We start from the raw sequence: 19022 nt of genomic DNA, 5'->3' as shown, positions 1-19022 counted from the left end.
TGCTGCAGGATATATTTTTTAGACACTTAGGAAATTAAGAAGCTCTCCCTGTATTTCCAATCTGCTTAAGGTTTTTTGTAAAAACTCATAAGTATATATTATACTTTATAAAATGCTTTTCTGTATACAATGAACTTACAATAGTTTGTAATTCTTTTAATGTGGTGAACTGTGATTAATTTTCAATTGTTAAGCAAATTTAGTATTCTTGTAATAAACTACACTTGGTCATAATGAATTCTGAACGAAATGAACCTTTTGTCATTATGAGCCATCTTTTTTTACTGCTAGTAAAATTTTACTTTAAAATATATTTTAATATTTATATATTGACAATAGCTTTATTTTAAAAAGGTGGTTCTGCCTTCTCCAGAATAGATCACATCCTGGGCCATAAATCTAGTCTTGGAAAATTCAAAAAAATTGAAATCATTCCAGTCATCTTTTCTGACCACAGTGCAGTTAAGATTAGATCTCAATTACAGGAAAAAAATTGTTAAAAATTCAAACATATGGAGGCTAAATAACACACTTCTGAATAACCAACAAATCATAGAAGAAATCCAAAAAGAAATCAAAATATGCATAGAAATGAATGAAAATGAAAACACAACAACCCAAAACCTATGGGACACTGTAAAAGCAGTGCTAAGGGGAAGGTTCATAGCATTACAGGCTTACCTCAAGAAACAAGAAAAAAGTCAAATAAATAACCTAACCCTACACCTAAAGCAACTTGAAAAGGAAGAAATTATGAACCCCAGGGTTGGTAGAAGGAAAGAAATCTTAAAAATTAGGGCAGAAATAAATGCAAAAGAAACTAAAGAGACCATAGCAAAAATCAACAAAGCTAAAAGCTGGTTTTTTGAAAAAATAAACAAAATTGACAAACCATTAGCAAGACTCATTAAGAAACAGAGAAGAACCAAATTAACAAAATTAGAAATGAAAATGGAGAGATCACAACAGATAACACTGAAATACAAAAGATCATGAGAGACTACTACCAGCAGCTCTATGCCAATAAAATGGACAACTTGGAAGAAATGGACAAATTCCTAGAAAAGTATAACTTTCCAAAACTGAACCAGGAAGAAATAGAAGATCTTAACAGACCCATCACAAGCAAGGAAATCGAAACTGTAATCAAAAATCTTCCAGCAAACAAAAGCCCAGGACCAGATGGCTTCACAGCTGAATTCTACCAAAAATTTAGAGAAGAGCTAACACCTATCTTACTCAAACTCTTCCAGAAAATTGCAGAAGAAGGTAAACTTCCAAACTCATTCTATGAGGCCACCATCACCCTAATTCCAAAACCAGACAAAGATGCCACAAAAAAAGAAAACTACAGGCCAATATCACTGATGAACATAGATGCAAAAATCCTTAACAAAATTCTAGCAAACAGAATCCAACAACATATTAAAAAAATCATACACCATGACCAAGTGGGCTTTATCCCAGGAATGCAAGGATTCTTTAATGTCCACAAATCAATCAATGTAATACACCACATTAACAAATTGAAAGATAAAAACCATATGATTATCTCAATAGATGCAGAGAAAGCCTTTGACAAAATTCAACACTCATTTATGATTAAAACTCTCCAGAAAGCAGGAATAGAAGGAACATACCTCAACATAATAAAAGCTATATATGACAAACCCACAGCAAGCATCACCCTCAATGGTGAAAAATTGAAAGCATTTCCTCTGAAATCAGGAACAAGACAAGGGTGCCCACTCTCACCACTACTATTCAACACAGTGTTGGAAGTTTTGGCCACAGCAATCAGAGCAGAAAAAGAAGTAAAAGGAATCCAGATAGGAAAAGAAGAAGTGAAACTCTCGCTGTTTGCAGATGACATGATCCTCTACATAGAAAACCCTAAAGACTCTACCAGAAAATTACTAGAGCTAATCAATGAATATAGTAAAGTTGCAGGATATAAAATTAACACACAGAAATCCCTTGCATTCCTATACACTAACAATGAGAAAACAGAAAGAGAAATTAAGGAAACAATACCATTTACCATTGCAACAAAAAGAATAAAATACTTAGGAGTATATCTACCTAAAGAAACAAAAGACCTATACATAGAAAACTATAAAACACACTGATGAAAGAAATCAGAGAGGACACAAACAGATGGAGAAACATACCATGTTCATGGATTGGAAGAATAAATATTGTCAAAATGGCTATTCTACCCAAAGCAATCTATAGATTCAATGCAATCCCTATCAAGCTACCAACGGTATTTTTCACAGAACTAGAACAAATAATTTCACAATTTGTATGGAAATACAAAAAACCTCGAATAGCCAAAGTAATCTTGAGAAAGAAGAATGGAACTGGAGGAATCAACCTGCCTGACTTCAGACTCTCCTACAAAGCCACAGTCATCAAGACAGTATGGTACTGGCACAAAGACAGAAATACAGATCAACGGAACAGAATAGAAAGCCCAGAGATAAATCCACGAACCTATGGACAACCTTATCTTTGACAAAGGAGGCAAGGATATACAATGGAAAAAAGACAACCTCTTTAACAAGTGGTGCTGGGAAAACTGGTCAACCACTTGTAAAAGAATGAAACTAGAACACTTTCTAACACCATACACAAAAATAAACTCAAAATGGATTAAAGATCTAAATGTAAGACCAGAAACTATAAAACTCCTAGAGGAGAACATAGGCAAAACACTCTCCGACATAAATCACAGCAGATCCTCTATGACCCACCTCCCAGAATATTGGAAATAAAAGCAAAAATAAACAAATGGGACCTAATTAAACTTAAAAGCTTTTGCACAACGATGGAAACTATAAGCAAGGTGAAAAGACAGCCCTCAGATTGGGAGAAAATAATAGCAAATGAAGCAACAGACAAAGGATTAATCTCAAAAATATACAAGCAACTCCTGCAGCTCAATTCCAGAAAAATAAATGACCCTATCAAAAAATGGGCCAAAGAACTAAACAGACATTTCTCCAAAGAAGACATACAGATGGCTAACAAACACATGAAAAGATGCTCAACATCACTCATTATTAGAGAAATGCAAATCAAAACCACAATGAGGTACCATTACACGCCAGTCAGGATGGCTGCTATCCAAAAGTCTACAAGCAATAAATGCTGGAGAGGGTGTGGAGAAAAGGGAACCCTCTTACACTGTTGGTGGGAATGCAAACTAGTACAGCCGCTATGGAAAACAGTGTGGAGATTTCTTAAAAAACTGGAAATAGAATCGTCATATGACCCAGCAATCCCACTTCTGGGCATACACACCGAGGAAACTAGATCTGAAAGAGACACGTGCACCCCAATGTTCATCGCAGCACTGTTTATAATAGCCAGGACATGGAAGCAACCTAGATGCCCATCAGCAGATGAATGGATAAGGAAGCTGTGGTACATATACACCATGGAATATTACTTAGCCGTTAAAAAGAATTCATTTGAATCAGTTCTAATGAGATGGATGAAACTGGAGCCCATTATACAGAGTGAAGTAAGCCAGAAAGATAAAGAACATTACAGCATACTAACACATATATATGGAACTTAGAAAGATGGTAATAATAACCCTATATGCAGAACAGAAAAAGAGACACAGATGTACAGAACAGACTTTTGGACTCTGTGGGAGAAGGCGACGGTGGGATGTTCTGAGAGAACAGCATGAATATTATCTATAGTGAAACAGATCACCAGCCCAGGTGGGATGCATGAGACAAGTGCTCGGGCCTGGTGCACTGGGAAGACCCAGAGGAATCGGGTGGAGAGGGAGGTGGGAGGGGGGGATCGGGATGGGGAATACATGTAACTCCATGGCTGATTCATGTCAATGTATGACAAAACCCACTGCAATGTTGTGAAGTAATTAGCCTCCAACTAATAAAAATAAATGAAAAAAAAAATTAAAAAAAAAATAAATTAAAAAAAAATACTGTAAAAAAATAAAAATAAAAAGGTGGTTCTGCATGATGTATTCTTTCTGTTCACTTTCAACCTTTTTGTAATCTTGTATATTAGATATGGCCCTTAAAAGCAGCATAAAGCTTAAAAAATTCTGATTATCTTTTTTTTTTAATTGGAACATTTATCAATATTATAAGTAACATAATTACTGATATATCTGAATTTAAATTTGCCATCTTATTATTTGCTTTCTATTTGTCCCATCTGCTGCATGATTCCTTTTCTCTCTTTCTTGACTTCTTTTGGATTATTTTTTATTATTCCATTTCCTTCTAATAGTTTAAGGGTTTATGTTATTTAATATATCACCATAATTTCCTTATAATAATCATTAGAATAAATGGCCTATTAAGATTTTATTTTGTTTCTGACAGAGTGAAATGATAAATAACATCTGTTTTCTCACTGTCAGATAAGATTTTGATAACAAGCTTCTCAAACAGCAGGACATCACACCTTATGCCTTTGCTTACACTGAACTACAAAGAAAATTTAGTTAGAAGGACAGAGTATCAGGAAAATTACTGCATACTCAACAAAGTCACAGCCTTTCAGCACTTAATGTGAAATTTTTATTTATCCCAAATGTCAAACTATATTCCCAATTTGTTTCTCAAGTTTCACACCTGTATTTGTACATTTAAACTGTCATTTAAAGTGAGATATCTACAATTCTTCAAGAACAGTATGGCTGAAACTAATAGTAACATTAAGACAACTTTCTAAAATATGTACAGGACTTAAAAGCTACAAAGTACTTTCACAGTGTTATTGTATTTAATCAAACCAGAAGTTTATACATGCTAAGAAAAGAACTTACCTGAAAATGATCAAACTTGTGGAGGGTAAAAATGTAGTTTTAAAAGATACAAAGCAGGAAATAAGGCTTAACAGATACATATAAAACAGCAGGAGACATAATAGGAAAAAGAACATGTGTTCATTTATATTCTTTAAGTAATATCTCTTGAAAAAATTCTAATTAGATAGCATAAGGAAACCTGACCTACACTTGGATTAGCAAATTACGGCCTGTGGGCCCAAACCAGCCTTGCCCATTTCTTTATGTGCTGGCTATGGCTGCTTCAGTGGCAGAGCTGAGTAGCGGCAATAAGAGAACACATGCTGTGTAAAGTTGAAAATGTGTACTATCTGGCCCTTTAAGGAAAAAGTTCGCAGTCCCTTGAACTACAGCATATCTTCATCTCTCCTCTGCCTGGGCAAATTCTATTCCTACTTCAAGCTATCCTAGGCATGCTAGAAGAGGGGCAAAAGGGAAGAGAAAGACAAATATGGGAAATTCATAAAGTGGACAAAAACTTTTACCGTCTACTTTCTGATCTAACATAGGCACATTCAGTGATACAGCTATACTTCTGAGAATGTCAGTGAGACACTTGGACATGCTGCACAAAAAATGTCCCTTAAACACACATACCCCTGGACACCCTGCTCCTATTTTCCAGCATCTGTCTTTCTCTCTTGGCTATGGATGCAAATAGCCCATTCAAGACTCAAATGGAATAAAGGAAGGTCTCTTTTGGAGAGACTAACAGACTTACCTCCGGCAGAGTGAATACATCCTGTTAGAGGCAGTGATTCGAAAGTACTCTGGTTTAGAGCGAGAAGAGCTGCCACTTATGGTTCCCAAACCTAAACGCTGATAGTCTCTGAAACAAGCTTTTTCTACTAGCTGTTCCATTGTAGATTTCTCCGAGGCTTTCAGAGTGGTACTCGTGGGGAGTTCACTATCATCTGAAACTTGATGGCAGAAACAGGTTTTGAAGAAATGAGATAGCTCAAAGTAGAGGATTAAAAACTTCCTTCTAAAGAGCATCTTTAACCAAGAGAGGTTTATATGAGGGCTAGAGGTGCTATGTATGCCAAAAATTGAATCACGGAACTTCTATGAGGCATTATTATACTCAAACATAAACTGTAACAGTCAGGAAATAAAATATTAGGAGCTCAACTAACTCAAAACGTCAGGGAAAGTAACTTAAAATTTCTAAAAACAATATAATTTTGAATATATTACCCATATTTTTCTTTGTTAGTCAGGCTTGATTTTTAATGTCCACCTGGAGTGATTTCTATTTAGGACTCTGTAAACACTCATACTTTGTGAGAGACTAACCTATTAGTAAAACTCACCTCTAACATAATCATTACACAAACTCATCAGGTTTCAGTTAAAGAGCATAAACTTTCATTAGAAATTTTTAATTAAGCAGAAGTTCACTACTGGGAAAGGATCTTTCTTAGATATGAAGAAGTTATATTTGATGGAAGTTACATTTTGTCAGAGGATGTGGTGTACATGGGAAACTCCCTCAATTTTGCAATCACAGGTTACAGAAGCCTTTAAAATTTTAGATGTTGGAAGAGTTTACCCAATAACCAAGTATTTTAGGGAGGATTAAAAACAACAACATTCCTAATTGGTACTGCATGTTCTAACTAAAAAAAAAAAAAAAATTCCATGTTAAAAACTGTCCTAATTCACTTTCCTACTTATTTTTACAATGAGAAAATTCAAATTAACCTTTCAAAGTTTTTAGAAATGTACTCAAAGTTCTCATGTCAAAGGGAACGATATAGCTCTCTTCAATTAAAAGGAAGAAAAAAACCCAGCTTATTCCTATAAATATAAGCCTTTGTGCTTTAGTTTGTGAACTTCACAATGCAAATGTATCATTAAGTATCACTTTTATTTGTTTTGGCCTCTTATCTTCAGAAGAGCAAAGAGTATTACATAATTTGGTCTTTTGGTGGAATAATTATCATAGAACAAGTTTTTGTTCTGTGAAATCATAAAAACTTTAACTTAGAAGAGTCAATAGTGATGGGTAGCAGTAATTTTTGTATGGCTTTCCATGTGACTGTGAGAAGCCCGGGTTCCAATAAATGGTCTTTTCACTGCCCCTGGAGGCAAGCCTGCACATACATATACCAAAATGGAGACCTTTGGCCAATGATCTCTCTAAAGACGACATTTCTTTCTTTAAAATGTTTTCTGTTGTTATTAGTGGCAGTAAAAGTAGCAGTTGTATAATCACTGGTGATCCAGTCGAAGAGTCTGTAAGGAAAAGGATGCAATGGCATCCTCTCTCTTAGATCAGATTCTCTCTAGTGTTAATCCCATAAGCATACTTGACATTGGGTTAAGGAATAGAAAAATGTTGCTACTGGTTTTCAGACTGAGTTATCTCAGCTTCCCAGGTTCTGCTCTTTTAAATATTTAGCAAGCATTTTTTCTTAACATCTAAGAACGCCTTCATCTTAGATTCCCCATATAGATTAGGAGTACCCACAATGTTCTCACCAAAACCCCAAATATGCAACTTTGAATAATTTATGTCCTTATTTTCTTATTCTTATTCCACAACAATAAAGTACAGGGGACTACTTTATACCTAAATTTCCTATGCAGTGGGATTTCTTTCTTTCTCCCTTTAATGAGACCCACATAACAGTGGCCAATTAGCTCTATGGATTTAGTAGAGGAGGAGTGTGTGTGTGCTATGTTGCTTAAGTCATGTCTGACTCTTTGCGACCCCAAGGACTGTAGCCCACCAGGCCCCTCTGTCCATGGGGATTCTCCAGGCAAGAATACTGGAGTGGGTTGCCAGGCCCTTCTCCAGGGGATTTTCCCAACTCAGGGAATGAACCCGCATCTTTTACGTCTCCTGCATTGGCAGGTAGGTTCTTCACCGTTAGCGCTACCGGGGAAGTCCAGAGGAGGAATACAACTTAACAGAATGTTATCTGCACAATGGAATACTGGAAAACAAAAAAAAATTTTTTTCTAGTTCTGAGAAGCTGGTAAGTACCTCCCATCTTATGAGGTCTAGGTTTTTGAGAGTCAGGTTTAAGTGCAACTATGTCTTTATCTCTTGTTCTTACTCATATAAGAAGAAAGAACAAAGTTCATTCATGAAGGAAAAATGAGTTCTCACATACCAGATATGTCATCTTCTTCATTCCATCCAGGACGGTTCACTCTCTCTTCCACAATTGTCCCTGTCCTCCTCTTCAATAAATACTGCCGCCCAATTGTCATTTTGCCTGCCCTTTTAGCACCTTTCACAATTGTTTTTGAGAAAGTGCTACAAGTTATAAAACCAAAGAGAATGTTAATTTAATATGAAAATGTCACTTACATTTTTTGATACCCATGTTGTTCAACTTGTTTTTTCTCTACCCCCACACCCAGTAGTATTGTCCAGACCTTCATTAAGCCTCTCCTTCTTCAGGTCACTTTTTATATGGCAGAAGGCTAATTTACTATAAAACATTGTTATCATCAGGGCACTGTGTTAGGCAAAAAGTGCAAGAACCTAGAGTGGGACACAGACTATTTATCATCCCCAATCTAAACTCCTCAGTTTGGCTTTTTGTCAAGCATGCCCCCAACCCACTCTGCTTATCCATGCCACTGCCTCCACCAGTTCCCAGAGACCACGCTTGCGGAAGTCCTGCCTGCCTCCTCCTCTACTGATTCAGAATCTCTACCAACTCATAGGCTTTCTTTAAGATCATCACAAATGTAGCTGGCAGCACCTCCACTTATTTCTTAAATGCTTTAAACGTGTAAGTATAGTGTCCTACCTTCTGACACTAGAAACCTTCTGAGATATGGAAAAGAGTAATTAACATAATTCCCTTTTCTGAGAGGAGAAAAGATAAGAATCAGAAATTTGAGTATCCTTTTGAGCTTTAATTACAGAGAAACTAGGATTGAAGATATTTGGATCTAAAAGTACTTTATTTATTTAAGTAGTTTACTTTTTATTGCCGATAGAAATTCTGGGTGTAGATATTTATAATCCAAAGAATTAAACAAAGGTCCCATTTCCTGAATAATCATATTGAGGTGAAGGTTTCAAGTAAGATTGTTTTTTATTATGTTTGTCCACATACAACAACAGAACTTTTCCTGTGTTTTCTTGCTGTTCAATGAAAAGTGATAAGGATTCTTTTGCAGTCAAATAGTTTTATCAGACCTCATCTTTAGTGTAATGTAAAATATGAGGGTTTACATTTCTGAAATGTAAATATGAGGGTTATGGACCTCAAATTAAAATGCTGTTTTACATAATTGTTAGAATTCACAGAATATAGATATTTCCTAAATTAAGCCTATTGTGAATCACTTCAAATGTAACTTAAACTCAAACTTAAACTTGAATGTTTTCCCAGCTAGAGCTGTATCTTTTGTTTTATATATGCAAGATAATACTAAGAGATTTTAAGGTTTAAAATTGATTTGTCTCTGTTGTAGCTTGATAGAATAAGCTTGATTTTACAGATATATAACCACCCTCACCCCAACAGTTTCTAAACATAAAACACCATACAAAACTTTGTTTCTTCCATAGAGAACTAAAATAATGAATATCATAGGCTCCTCTGTGATCCCACAGTGCTAAGATGCAATGCCTGGCTCACCATTTAAATGTTTAAAATGCCCTTCATGCTTCTTCAGCATCTCACACCTGCATATGCGTGGTCTCCTTTGCTTACCAGGTAACAATGGTACGAGTGGCTAGCCACGCAGCTTAGAAATGACATACTGCCTGCAACCTCAAATGGCCTATAGTCTCCACCCGGCCCCACTTTCAGACAAAAGGAAGACCTTTTCTCCAAAGTCCGCAGAGTAATCCTAATATGTAATTTGTACTAGCAGATGCCCAAATTCCAGGTGATTAATGGTGAATGGACTGCAATATTAACCCTTATATTTTACCACTAATTGAAGAAGCTTTTAAAGCAATTGTTATTTTTTAATCATTCAAATGTAAATGTTTCAACATAAATTTCTAAACATTTTCATCAGAAAGTAAGGGTTCCTACTAAAGAAATGTGACAAAAGTAAATGCAATGACTGATCCTGGGTTGGATCCTCTACCAGATAAAAAAAAAAAAGAAAGTAGCTGCAAAGGATCATAAGCAAAATTTAAATATGAAGTCTGGGTCAGGTAAAAGTTTTATATCAATTAAATTTCCTGGTTGGATTACTGTACTGTGGTTATATAAAATAATGTCTTTGTTTTTAGAAATATATATTGACATATTAAAGAATAAAGGAGCATTATGTATGTAACTCAAATGTTTAAAAAAATATATATGAGAGATGAAATGATAAAGAGAATGGAAAAAAGCATAAGCAATTGGTGAATCTAGGTAAAGGATATACAGGACTCCTTTGTACTATGTTGTAACCTTTGTATAAATTTGACATTAAATAAAAAGTCCATCAGCAGATGAATGGATAAGAAAGCTGTATGAGATGGATGAAACTGGAGCCCATTATACAGAGTGAAGACAGAAAGATAAACACCAATACAGTATACTAACGCATATTTATGGAATTTAGAAAGATGGTAATGATAACCCTATATGCAAGACAGAAAAAGAGACAGAGATGTATAGAACAGACTTTTGGACTCTATGGGAGAAGGCGAGGGTGGGATGATCTGAGAGAATAGCATCGAAACATGTATATTATCAAGTGTGAAACAGATCTCCAGTCCAGGTTCGATGCATGAGACAGGGTGCTCAGGGCTGGTGCACTGGGATGACCCAGAGGGATGGGATGGGGAGGGAGGTGGGAGGGGGGTTCAGGGTGGGGAACATGTGTACACCCATGGCTGATTCATGTCAATGTATAGCAAAACCACTAAAATATTGTAAAGTAATTAGCCTCCAGTTAAAATAAATTTTAAAAAAAGCTACAGAAAGAAAAAAAAAACACATTCTCATCTCTCAATCAGAACAAAACTCTTTACTTGACCTGGATATTGATGGAAACTGAAGGGATTACTCAAAGGTAGTTAGAAAGTGAACAACAGAGGAAAAAGGGAAAACAGAACTTCACATTCTAAAATTGCATCATAAGCAACGAACATGATTATCCCGTATGTCAGAGCTGGTTTCCATAACTCCTGAGCTTGGTTCAGTGGGTGTGACAGAATGGCAAATACACACTGACTCAGAAGATGGATCACTCTCCCTGACAGTCAACTTTGGGAGAGATGAAATGAAGAAACCTGTCTCCTCACCGAAAGGAAGTGTTCTTTTCCTTCTGCTTGGGTAAAATGATTTGCGGGGTAGTTTGCCCAGCAGCAAAAGCAAAGGTGGTAAAAATGGACTGAGGATAACGAAACTTCATCAGCTGTTTCTTAAAGATCTCTACAACTTCTGGACTCACTTCTTCATCAAATGCTACTTTAATCAACTAGAGACAAAAGAAATTAAACGTATCAGAAACATTAAGGATTTCCAGATAGCTTCCCCCCACCAATTACTGAAATTACAAAAAAATAACAATACTAAATGACAAGAGGTTAGAGGTTGAAGGGACTTTGGATATCATGCAACACAATTTAAAATTTTTAAAAATAAAAGAGGGCTCAATAAATTGAGGGCTCAGAAAGGTTTACTTGTTATAGATGGTTGGTTGATAAGGAAAATAATATATCTTAAAGTTGGGTTTCTTTAAGACTATCTTTTCTCAATTTTTTTTCCTTTTTGGCTGTGCAGTGTGGCTTGTGGGATATTAGCTCCTTGACCAGGGATTGAACCTGGGCTCTCAGCAATGAAAGTGTGGAATCCTAACCACTGGACCGCCAGGGAATTCAGGACTGTCTTTTTTATGACGCATCATAAAAATTAACTAATAGTGGCTGGAGTAGGAATCGTGTCCTTCTTGTTTACCAACCACTGGTGGTCCTAGATAGGGGATTTTGCCTAAGGAAGTGTCTTCCTATCTGGAGATACTATAAATCTAGGAAGAAAAAATTAAGTTTGACTAGAGTCCTAATCTGTAGACCCATGTGTTTGATAAAGCCTTTAGACAGCAGCTCTTGGCATCTGTTTCTGGAGGAAATGCCTGTGACTCTTCTATGGAAGGGGCAGAGCTCTGAGACCACAGCATTCTAGTTTAGAGTCCTTTGGCAGTTGAAATAATGAAGAAATCCCTAAGAGATTAGTACTCTAATGTGGCTAGAGCAGGTCTGGACCTACAGACCAGAAGGCTTACATTTCACACAACCAGCATAGGGAAGTATTAGGGAGAGCTTCTTGACTGGAAGGAACAAGGCAAAGAATTGGAACTCCTGGAAATCTGAGAAGTCAGAAACAAGGCACAAGAGTGGGAAGAGCAAAATGTGCTCTTGAGAATTATTTTTTTTAAAAAAAGCAAAACTAAGAAAAGATCACTCTTCTGAGTGCTTGGTTAGCATCAGTAAGTCCTACAAGTTCTGAAATGTTCAGAGCTCCCTGGAAAAATCTTTGCGTCATCAAGGTTTACTTATAATCAACAGTACTTTAGCCCTAGCTGTAATTCTCAGAGCTCTGCCTCTTCCATAGAAGAGCCACAAGTACTTCCTCCAGAAACAGATGCCAAGAGATGCTATCTAAAGGCTCTATCAGACACAAATTGAAGTATTAGATGGCAGAGAATAAGAGTCAACAGTGTGAGTCTGAATTTCTGAGATCACTCAACATCAACAGTTACTCATCAACATTGTTACTCTGAGCTGACTGAAGGGCTCAGGAAACGAAGGGTTAAATAAATCCAATGCTGTTTACGAGCTGACTCAGTCGAAGATTACCCTCACAGAACCTCTGATCCTCCTCCTCCTCTAACTCCTGACCATATATGATCAAAAGAAAGTGGCTATCATTTGTAGATGACATCATTTGTAGAAATGATAAATGTCTACAAATGACATCATTTGTAGAAAAATTTTAATAGCACAATGGTGGCTCCCTTTCTTAATACCTGGAAAGACGCCGATGTGATCTGCAGTCCTTCTTGCATGTTCTGTTGTAGTTGATTCTGCATTGTGATCTTCTTCTCCTTGGTGATAGAGGCAATGGGGAAACTTCGTACAACTGTCTGCTCACCAACTATAGGAAAACAGGGCACAGACTAAGCAACAGCACTTTACAGTGCATTTCTCGAGTCTCTGCTGCTCATTTTACCAGCCTCTGCTGGAGAAGGTGTCTGGAGAGGACAATGTTCAGGAAAGAAGCAATACAAAGTGCCATGATTCTAGAACTGCATTCATTAATTGTGTTGCATGGCAATTCATTTCTGACATACATTTCTTTCCTGGAGGGCAGGAATGGTCCCAAACTGCCAACCTTCATTCTAGTTCCCCAGCCTATTGTGTGTCACACAAGATCATCTGGTTTAAGGCATCTTACAGGAAGGGTAGGTATCAAACAGAAGAAAAGAAGGATCTTCAAATATTGAAAAGACATTTATTATATTTAATATAAGAATAAAGCAAAAGAGAAAAGACTGTTAAGATAAGACAGTTAAAATTTGTTTCTGAATAAAGGCACTATACTATGTGTATGTGCCTTCAGAAGATATACTGGGGTTAGGCCCAAGATTCTTAAACTGAACTGAACTGAAAGTCACTCAGTCATGTCCGACTCTTTGCGACCCCATGAACTATACGATAGAATGGCAAAGACTAGAGATCTCTTCAAGAAAATTAGAGATACTAAGGGAACATTTCATGCAAAGATGGGCTCTATAAAGGACAGAAATGGCATGGACCTAACAGAAGCAGAAGATATTAAGAAGAGGTGGCAAGAATACACAAAAGAAATCAAAAAGAATACACAAAAGAATGTACAAAAAAGATCTTCACAACCCAATCATGATGGTGTGATCACTCACCTAGAGCCAGACATTCTGGAATGTGAAGTCAAGTGGGCCTTAGGAAGCATCACTATGAACAAAGCTAGTGGAGGTGATGGAATTCCAGTTGAGCTATTTCAAATCCTAAAAGATGATGCTGTTAAAGGGCTGCACTCAATATACCAGAAAATTTGGAAAACTCAGCAGTGGCCACAGGACTGGAAAAGGTCAGTTTTCATTCCAATACCAAAGAAAGGCAATGCCAAAGAATGCTCAAACTACTGCACAATTGCACTCAACTCACATGCTAGTAAAGTAATGCTCAAAATTTTCCAAGCCAGGCTTCAGCAATACGTGAACTGAGAACTTCCAGATGTTCAAGCTGGTTTTAGAAAAGGCCAAGCAACCAGAGATCAAATTGCCAACATCTGCTGGATCATTGAAAAAGCAAGAGGGTTCCAGAAAAACATCTATTTCTGCTTTATTGACTATGCCAAAGCCTTTGACTGTGTGGATCACAGTAAACGGTGGAAAATTCTGAAAGAGATAGGAATAGCAGACCACCTGACCTGCCTCTTGAGAAACCTGTATGTAGGTCAGGAAGCAACAGTTAGAACTGGACACGGAACAATAGACTGGTTCCAAATAGGAAAAGGAGTATGTCAAGGCTGTATATTGTCACCCTGCTTATTTAACTTCTATGCAGAGTACATCATGAGAAACGCTGGGCTGGAGGAAGCACAAGCTGGAATCAAGATTGCCGGGAGAAATATCAATAACCCCAGATATGTAGATGACACCACCCTTATGGCAGACAGTGAAGAACTAAAGAGCCTCTTGATGAAAGTGAAAGAGGAGAGTGAAAAAGTTGGCTTAAAGCTCAACATTCAGAAAACTAAGATCATGGCATCCAGTCCCATCACTTCATGGCAAATAGATGGGGAAACAGTGGAAACAGCGGCTCACTTTATTTTTTGGGGCTCCAAAATCACTGCAGGTGGTGACTGCAGCCATGAAATTAAAAGACCTCCCTGGAAGGAAGGTTATGACCAACCTAGAGAGCATATTAAAAAGCAGAGACATTACTTTGTCAACAAAGGTCCATCTCGTCAAGGCTATGGTTTTTCCAGTAGTCATGTATGGATGTGAGAGTTGGACTATAAAGAAAGCTGAGCACCGAAGAATTGATGCTTTTGTACTGTGGTGTTGGAGAAGACTCTTGAGAGTCCCTTGGACTGCAAGGATATCCAACCAGTCCATCCTAAAGGAGATCAGTCCTGGGTGTTCATTGGATGGACTGGTGTTGAAGCTGAAACTCCAATACCTTGGCCACCAGATGTGCAGAGCTGACTCATTGGAAAAGACCCCGATGCTGGGAAAGATTGAGGGCAGGAGGAGAAGGGGATGACAGAGGACGAGATGGCTGGATGGCATCACCGACTCAATGGACATGAGTTTGGGTAAACTCCAGGAGTTGGTGACGGACAGGGAAGTCTGGTGTGCTGTGGTTTATGGGGTCGCAAAGAGTCGGACACGACTGAGCGACTGAACTGAACTATACATAATCCATGGAATTCTCCAGGCCAGAATACTGGAGTGGGTAGCTGTTCCCATCTCCAGGGGATCTTCCCAACCCAGGGATCGAACCTAGGTCTCCCGCATCATAGGCAGATTCTTTACCAACCAAACCACCAGGGAAGCCCCAAGATTCTTGAGAGTTTAAATATTAAAGGAAGAAAGGAAAAATATAAATATTTACCAGCTACCTGAGGATATGAGGATGAGCATCTGAAAAAGCAGCAGCACACATGAGGCCCCCCCTGGAAAGCTCACAGTTCCTCATGGGAGAGGAAAGTCACATGTAGAATACAACAACATGCAATTAGCTCGCAGGTTTGAGGGAACATGGCTTTAAAGACTTCAGAAGGGAGAAGACTTCTGCATGCTAGGTGGCTAGAGAAATAATTCCCAGAAGAAGTGACAGGGTAGGTGAACTTTGAGGAGAATGGAGGTTTGGATCTGCAGAGGGGAAAAGGGTGGGCATTTCAGGTAGCAGTACAGGTAACAGACCAGGACAGTGATGAGAAAGGCCTCTCTGCTAGTCAGCCAGAGAGGGTGAGACTTGAACTAGGTGTATCTGACTTAAGAGCCCCTTTATTAACTAATATTCTTATCAGAATTCCTCATTCTTTGAACCTTTAAATTCCTAACCTGGAAAATTCTGATTATTCTCTTATGTTAAACTTATACCCAGAGATTAAATAAAATCAAGATGTACATAAGATTTAAGTTCTAAAATGTATTAAACAACTTATGTTTATATCACTCATGTAAAATGATCAGATTCCTATGTGTCATTAAAGGAGAAATTTTAAAATTTAAATTAACTTAGAAATAAAAGAGGCAAATAAAAAGGTTTTCTCTGATGAAAATAACTTTCTTAAATTATGAAATTAACCCCAAAATTATCAGGAAAAAACAAGAGACCAATACAAACTTTCACACTAAATATGGCTTTGATTTCTTTAAAAGACGTAATTTAGAGCAGTTTAAATGACCAACTATCTCATATATTGATAAGCCCAAAATGTTATGTATATGGCCATTGAGCTCACAAAGGTTTCAGTACAAAAAATGGTAAGTACCAGATATCTAGTTTTAAAAGTATACTTGCTTACAAATACAAATGTAATTTATTTACAGTAATATGACAGAAGAGGGTTGAGAAATTCTGCTGTTTTCCACTTTTCTTCAAAATGAACACAACTATTCCTGCTGATTCATTGTTTATTGAATTTTATAAGCTTTTTGCTTTTCATGTGGTAAGCAATCTTTATGACCAAGATAATAAACCATATTGATTCTAGGTAAGCACGGGATTATACAACTGTGAGAGTTTGAAGATAACACAGTTCATACATCTGAATCCCACTGTCTGACAAAGTGCAGAGCATATAGTACATACTCATCAAATGACAACTGAATAATTTCAGATGAGGAAGGAATTCTAGTGACCATGTATCCCCATGTTTCTCAATCCTCAGTATGTATCAAAACTATACAGATGTCTGGGTCTCCCCCTTCCTAGCATCCTATTACAGATTCCAATTTAGTTGTTTGAGAGTTGGACCCAGAATTTTTTTTTAAAGCTTCTCAGATAATTCAAATATGCAGTCAAGGCTGAGAACCACTGGATTATCACCAAACGAGTCTGATCCCCTCATTTTATTAAAGGGGAAATTGAAACTTAGAGAGATCAGGGGACTTAGTTAAGATATCCAGATTGGTTAACAGTGATTGAAACCTGAGCTTTTTGATCTAGAGTCCAATAATTTCACCCAAAACCTTATATGCTAACCAACTAGAATAGTTTACATAGAGACTACAGTGATTTAAAAAAGATGATTCAGATTTGATAGCATATGCTATTCTTTCTAATGCAGAAGACTGTGGACAGCTGTAGAAAACGGAAGTTGATAGAGTTTGGTGAGCAGAAGAGAGCTCTGATGAGAGAGGAAAGGATTAGTTGGAATGGGATGAGAGAAGTGGGGGGGGGGTCAGTTAAGTTGGTGCTGTACAGTCCTGTAACACTTAGCACACCTTCCCTCTCACAAAGGGGATCCTGAATCTGGAAAACCTCAGCCTTCACAGTTTACTGCAGCATTCAGAAGGTGGGGTAAATCAGCAGGGGATGCCGCTAGCAGCTAGATACTCTGAATACCCTGAAATCATAAAATGCTACTTCATGAAATTATTATAGTTTCCGTGGATGAACCATGGTTTGCTGTTTAGAAGATATCCTTGATTCTTTAAATAAGAATCCAAGTTATCATTAGGTCTGACAGACAGTATTCTTAAAAAAAATACGTGTGTGGCAAAAGGCTTCCTTTGATTAAATCACTGCACACAGATGGAAGCAAAGCCTCACACAGATATCCCTGTTCTGATGACATAATATGAGCCTTACCTAGTTGATCATGGGGAGTCCCTCTGAACAGAATTCTGTATGTGGTAAGGAACAACGCTCCTTCTGCTGGCAGGAGCTGAGGGCCTCCAAGAAGGCCTCCAGCGGCTTCTTCTCTTCCATCAGGATCCAGTAGGACTCGAAGGCCTTCACAAACAATTTCTTCTCCTGGCAGTAGAGCAGGTCTAAGAATCTTGGGCTAACAACAGACAAAGTTATTTTAGACACAACTCTAGAGAGATTTCCAACCCTTAGACCAAGGTTACCTTGTCAGTTACAGATCTAAAAATGTGAACCAGACTTCCCACGTAGCCAAAATGAGTAAACAGATTTGGGAAGAGTCAGAAATGATGTTTCTGCATCCAAATGTAAAAAGACTCTCTGCAGCATTACTTACTCACATTAAAATCACTGGAAATTACTAAACTATTTGAGATACCTATTCAACGGAACATTTTGCAACCATCAAAAAGAATGGCACAGATCTAGATACATAAACACAGAAAGATGCCAGAATACATTGTTAAGTAGAAAGAGTTACCAACCAATATGTACATTATGATTTCCTTTTAGTATATGAACCAAACTGTTAAAGCTGGTACTATCATAGATAAGGGTAGAGGTCAGGGTGAGGAGAATCATGGGAGACTTTCATTTTGTACAATGTGTGTTCCTTTAATGCTTCAATTTTATACAAAAGCATTGTTAGTTTGCAAACTGAAAAAACACGTATTTTAAAAAATGGACATGACTTTAAAGAGCCCTTCTTAGCCTTTAATAAAGATTAAGACCAAAAAAATGGCCACGTTATGACCATTTACATATCTTGGGAAATAAGGAACCACATGATACACTCTCTTGAAGAGTTTAGTGCTAGAAAAAAAAAGTCCATCTCTCCTGAAGCTCTAATACACTTATTTTCTTTTACTGAGCAATAAAAACTATACAAATCTGGACAATTCTTTTTGTTGGCTGGAGGAAGCTCAGAGCTAAAATGTAAAGCCAAAGTATAATGATCACTGTGTCTCAGATTTCTGATAGAATCATCTTTCCTTTCCATCTGGCTTCTGATTTCTCCTTTGAATTTATTTTTAATAGTTCTGTTGCATAGGTAAGAGGGTCCTAAACCCTAGTTCCACAGACTGGTGCCAGACTAACTGCAAAATAATCACCTGGGATGCTTATTAAAGTACAAATTCCCAGGCCAAGTCCCAGGGTACTCCAATTCAGGAGGCTGGGCTGAGATTCAGGCCTCTCAGTTTTTAATAGACTTCCCAGATGTTTGTGATGTATACTTGTAATGCATACAGATTTAGGAACCTGGTGATTTTATGGTAATTGCCTTAAGTCATTTTTTGGGGGAAGGAGGCAGAACATAAAACCTTGGCTTGGTCTTGG

General features: G+C 37.3%; 1 protein-coding gene across 1 annotated transcript in view; it reads right to left on the bottom strand.

The window, feature by feature from the left end:
- The window catches only part of SBF2 (SET binding factor 2), a 410909-nt gene that overhangs the window by 60698 nt on the left and 331189 nt on the right, over positions 1–19022 (bottom strand). Inside the window, exons 23-27 of the mRNA XM_043481847.1 lie at positions 17628–17823; positions 12788–12915; positions 11064–11239; positions 7963–8108; positions 5562–5760 (exon numbers count right to left, since the gene is read on the bottom strand). Coding sequence (XP_043337782.1) covers positions 5562–5760; positions 7963–8108; positions 11064–11239; positions 12788–12915; positions 17628–17823 — 845 coding nt within the window. The remainder of the gene's footprint in view (positions 1–5561; positions 5761–7962; positions 8109–11063; positions 11240–12787; positions 12916–17627; positions 17824–19022) is intronic.

This window comes from Cervus canadensis, chromosome 11, assembly GCF_019320065.1.
Source record: "Cervus canadensis isolate Bull #8, Minnesota chromosome 11, ASM1932006v1, whole genome shotgun sequence".
NCBI classification, from domain to species: Eukaryota; Metazoa; Chordata; class Mammalia; order Artiodactyla; family Cervidae; genus Cervus; species Cervus canadensis.
Note: the sequence above shows the minus strand (reverse complement) of the source record. Positions and strands in the feature narration are given on the sequence as shown.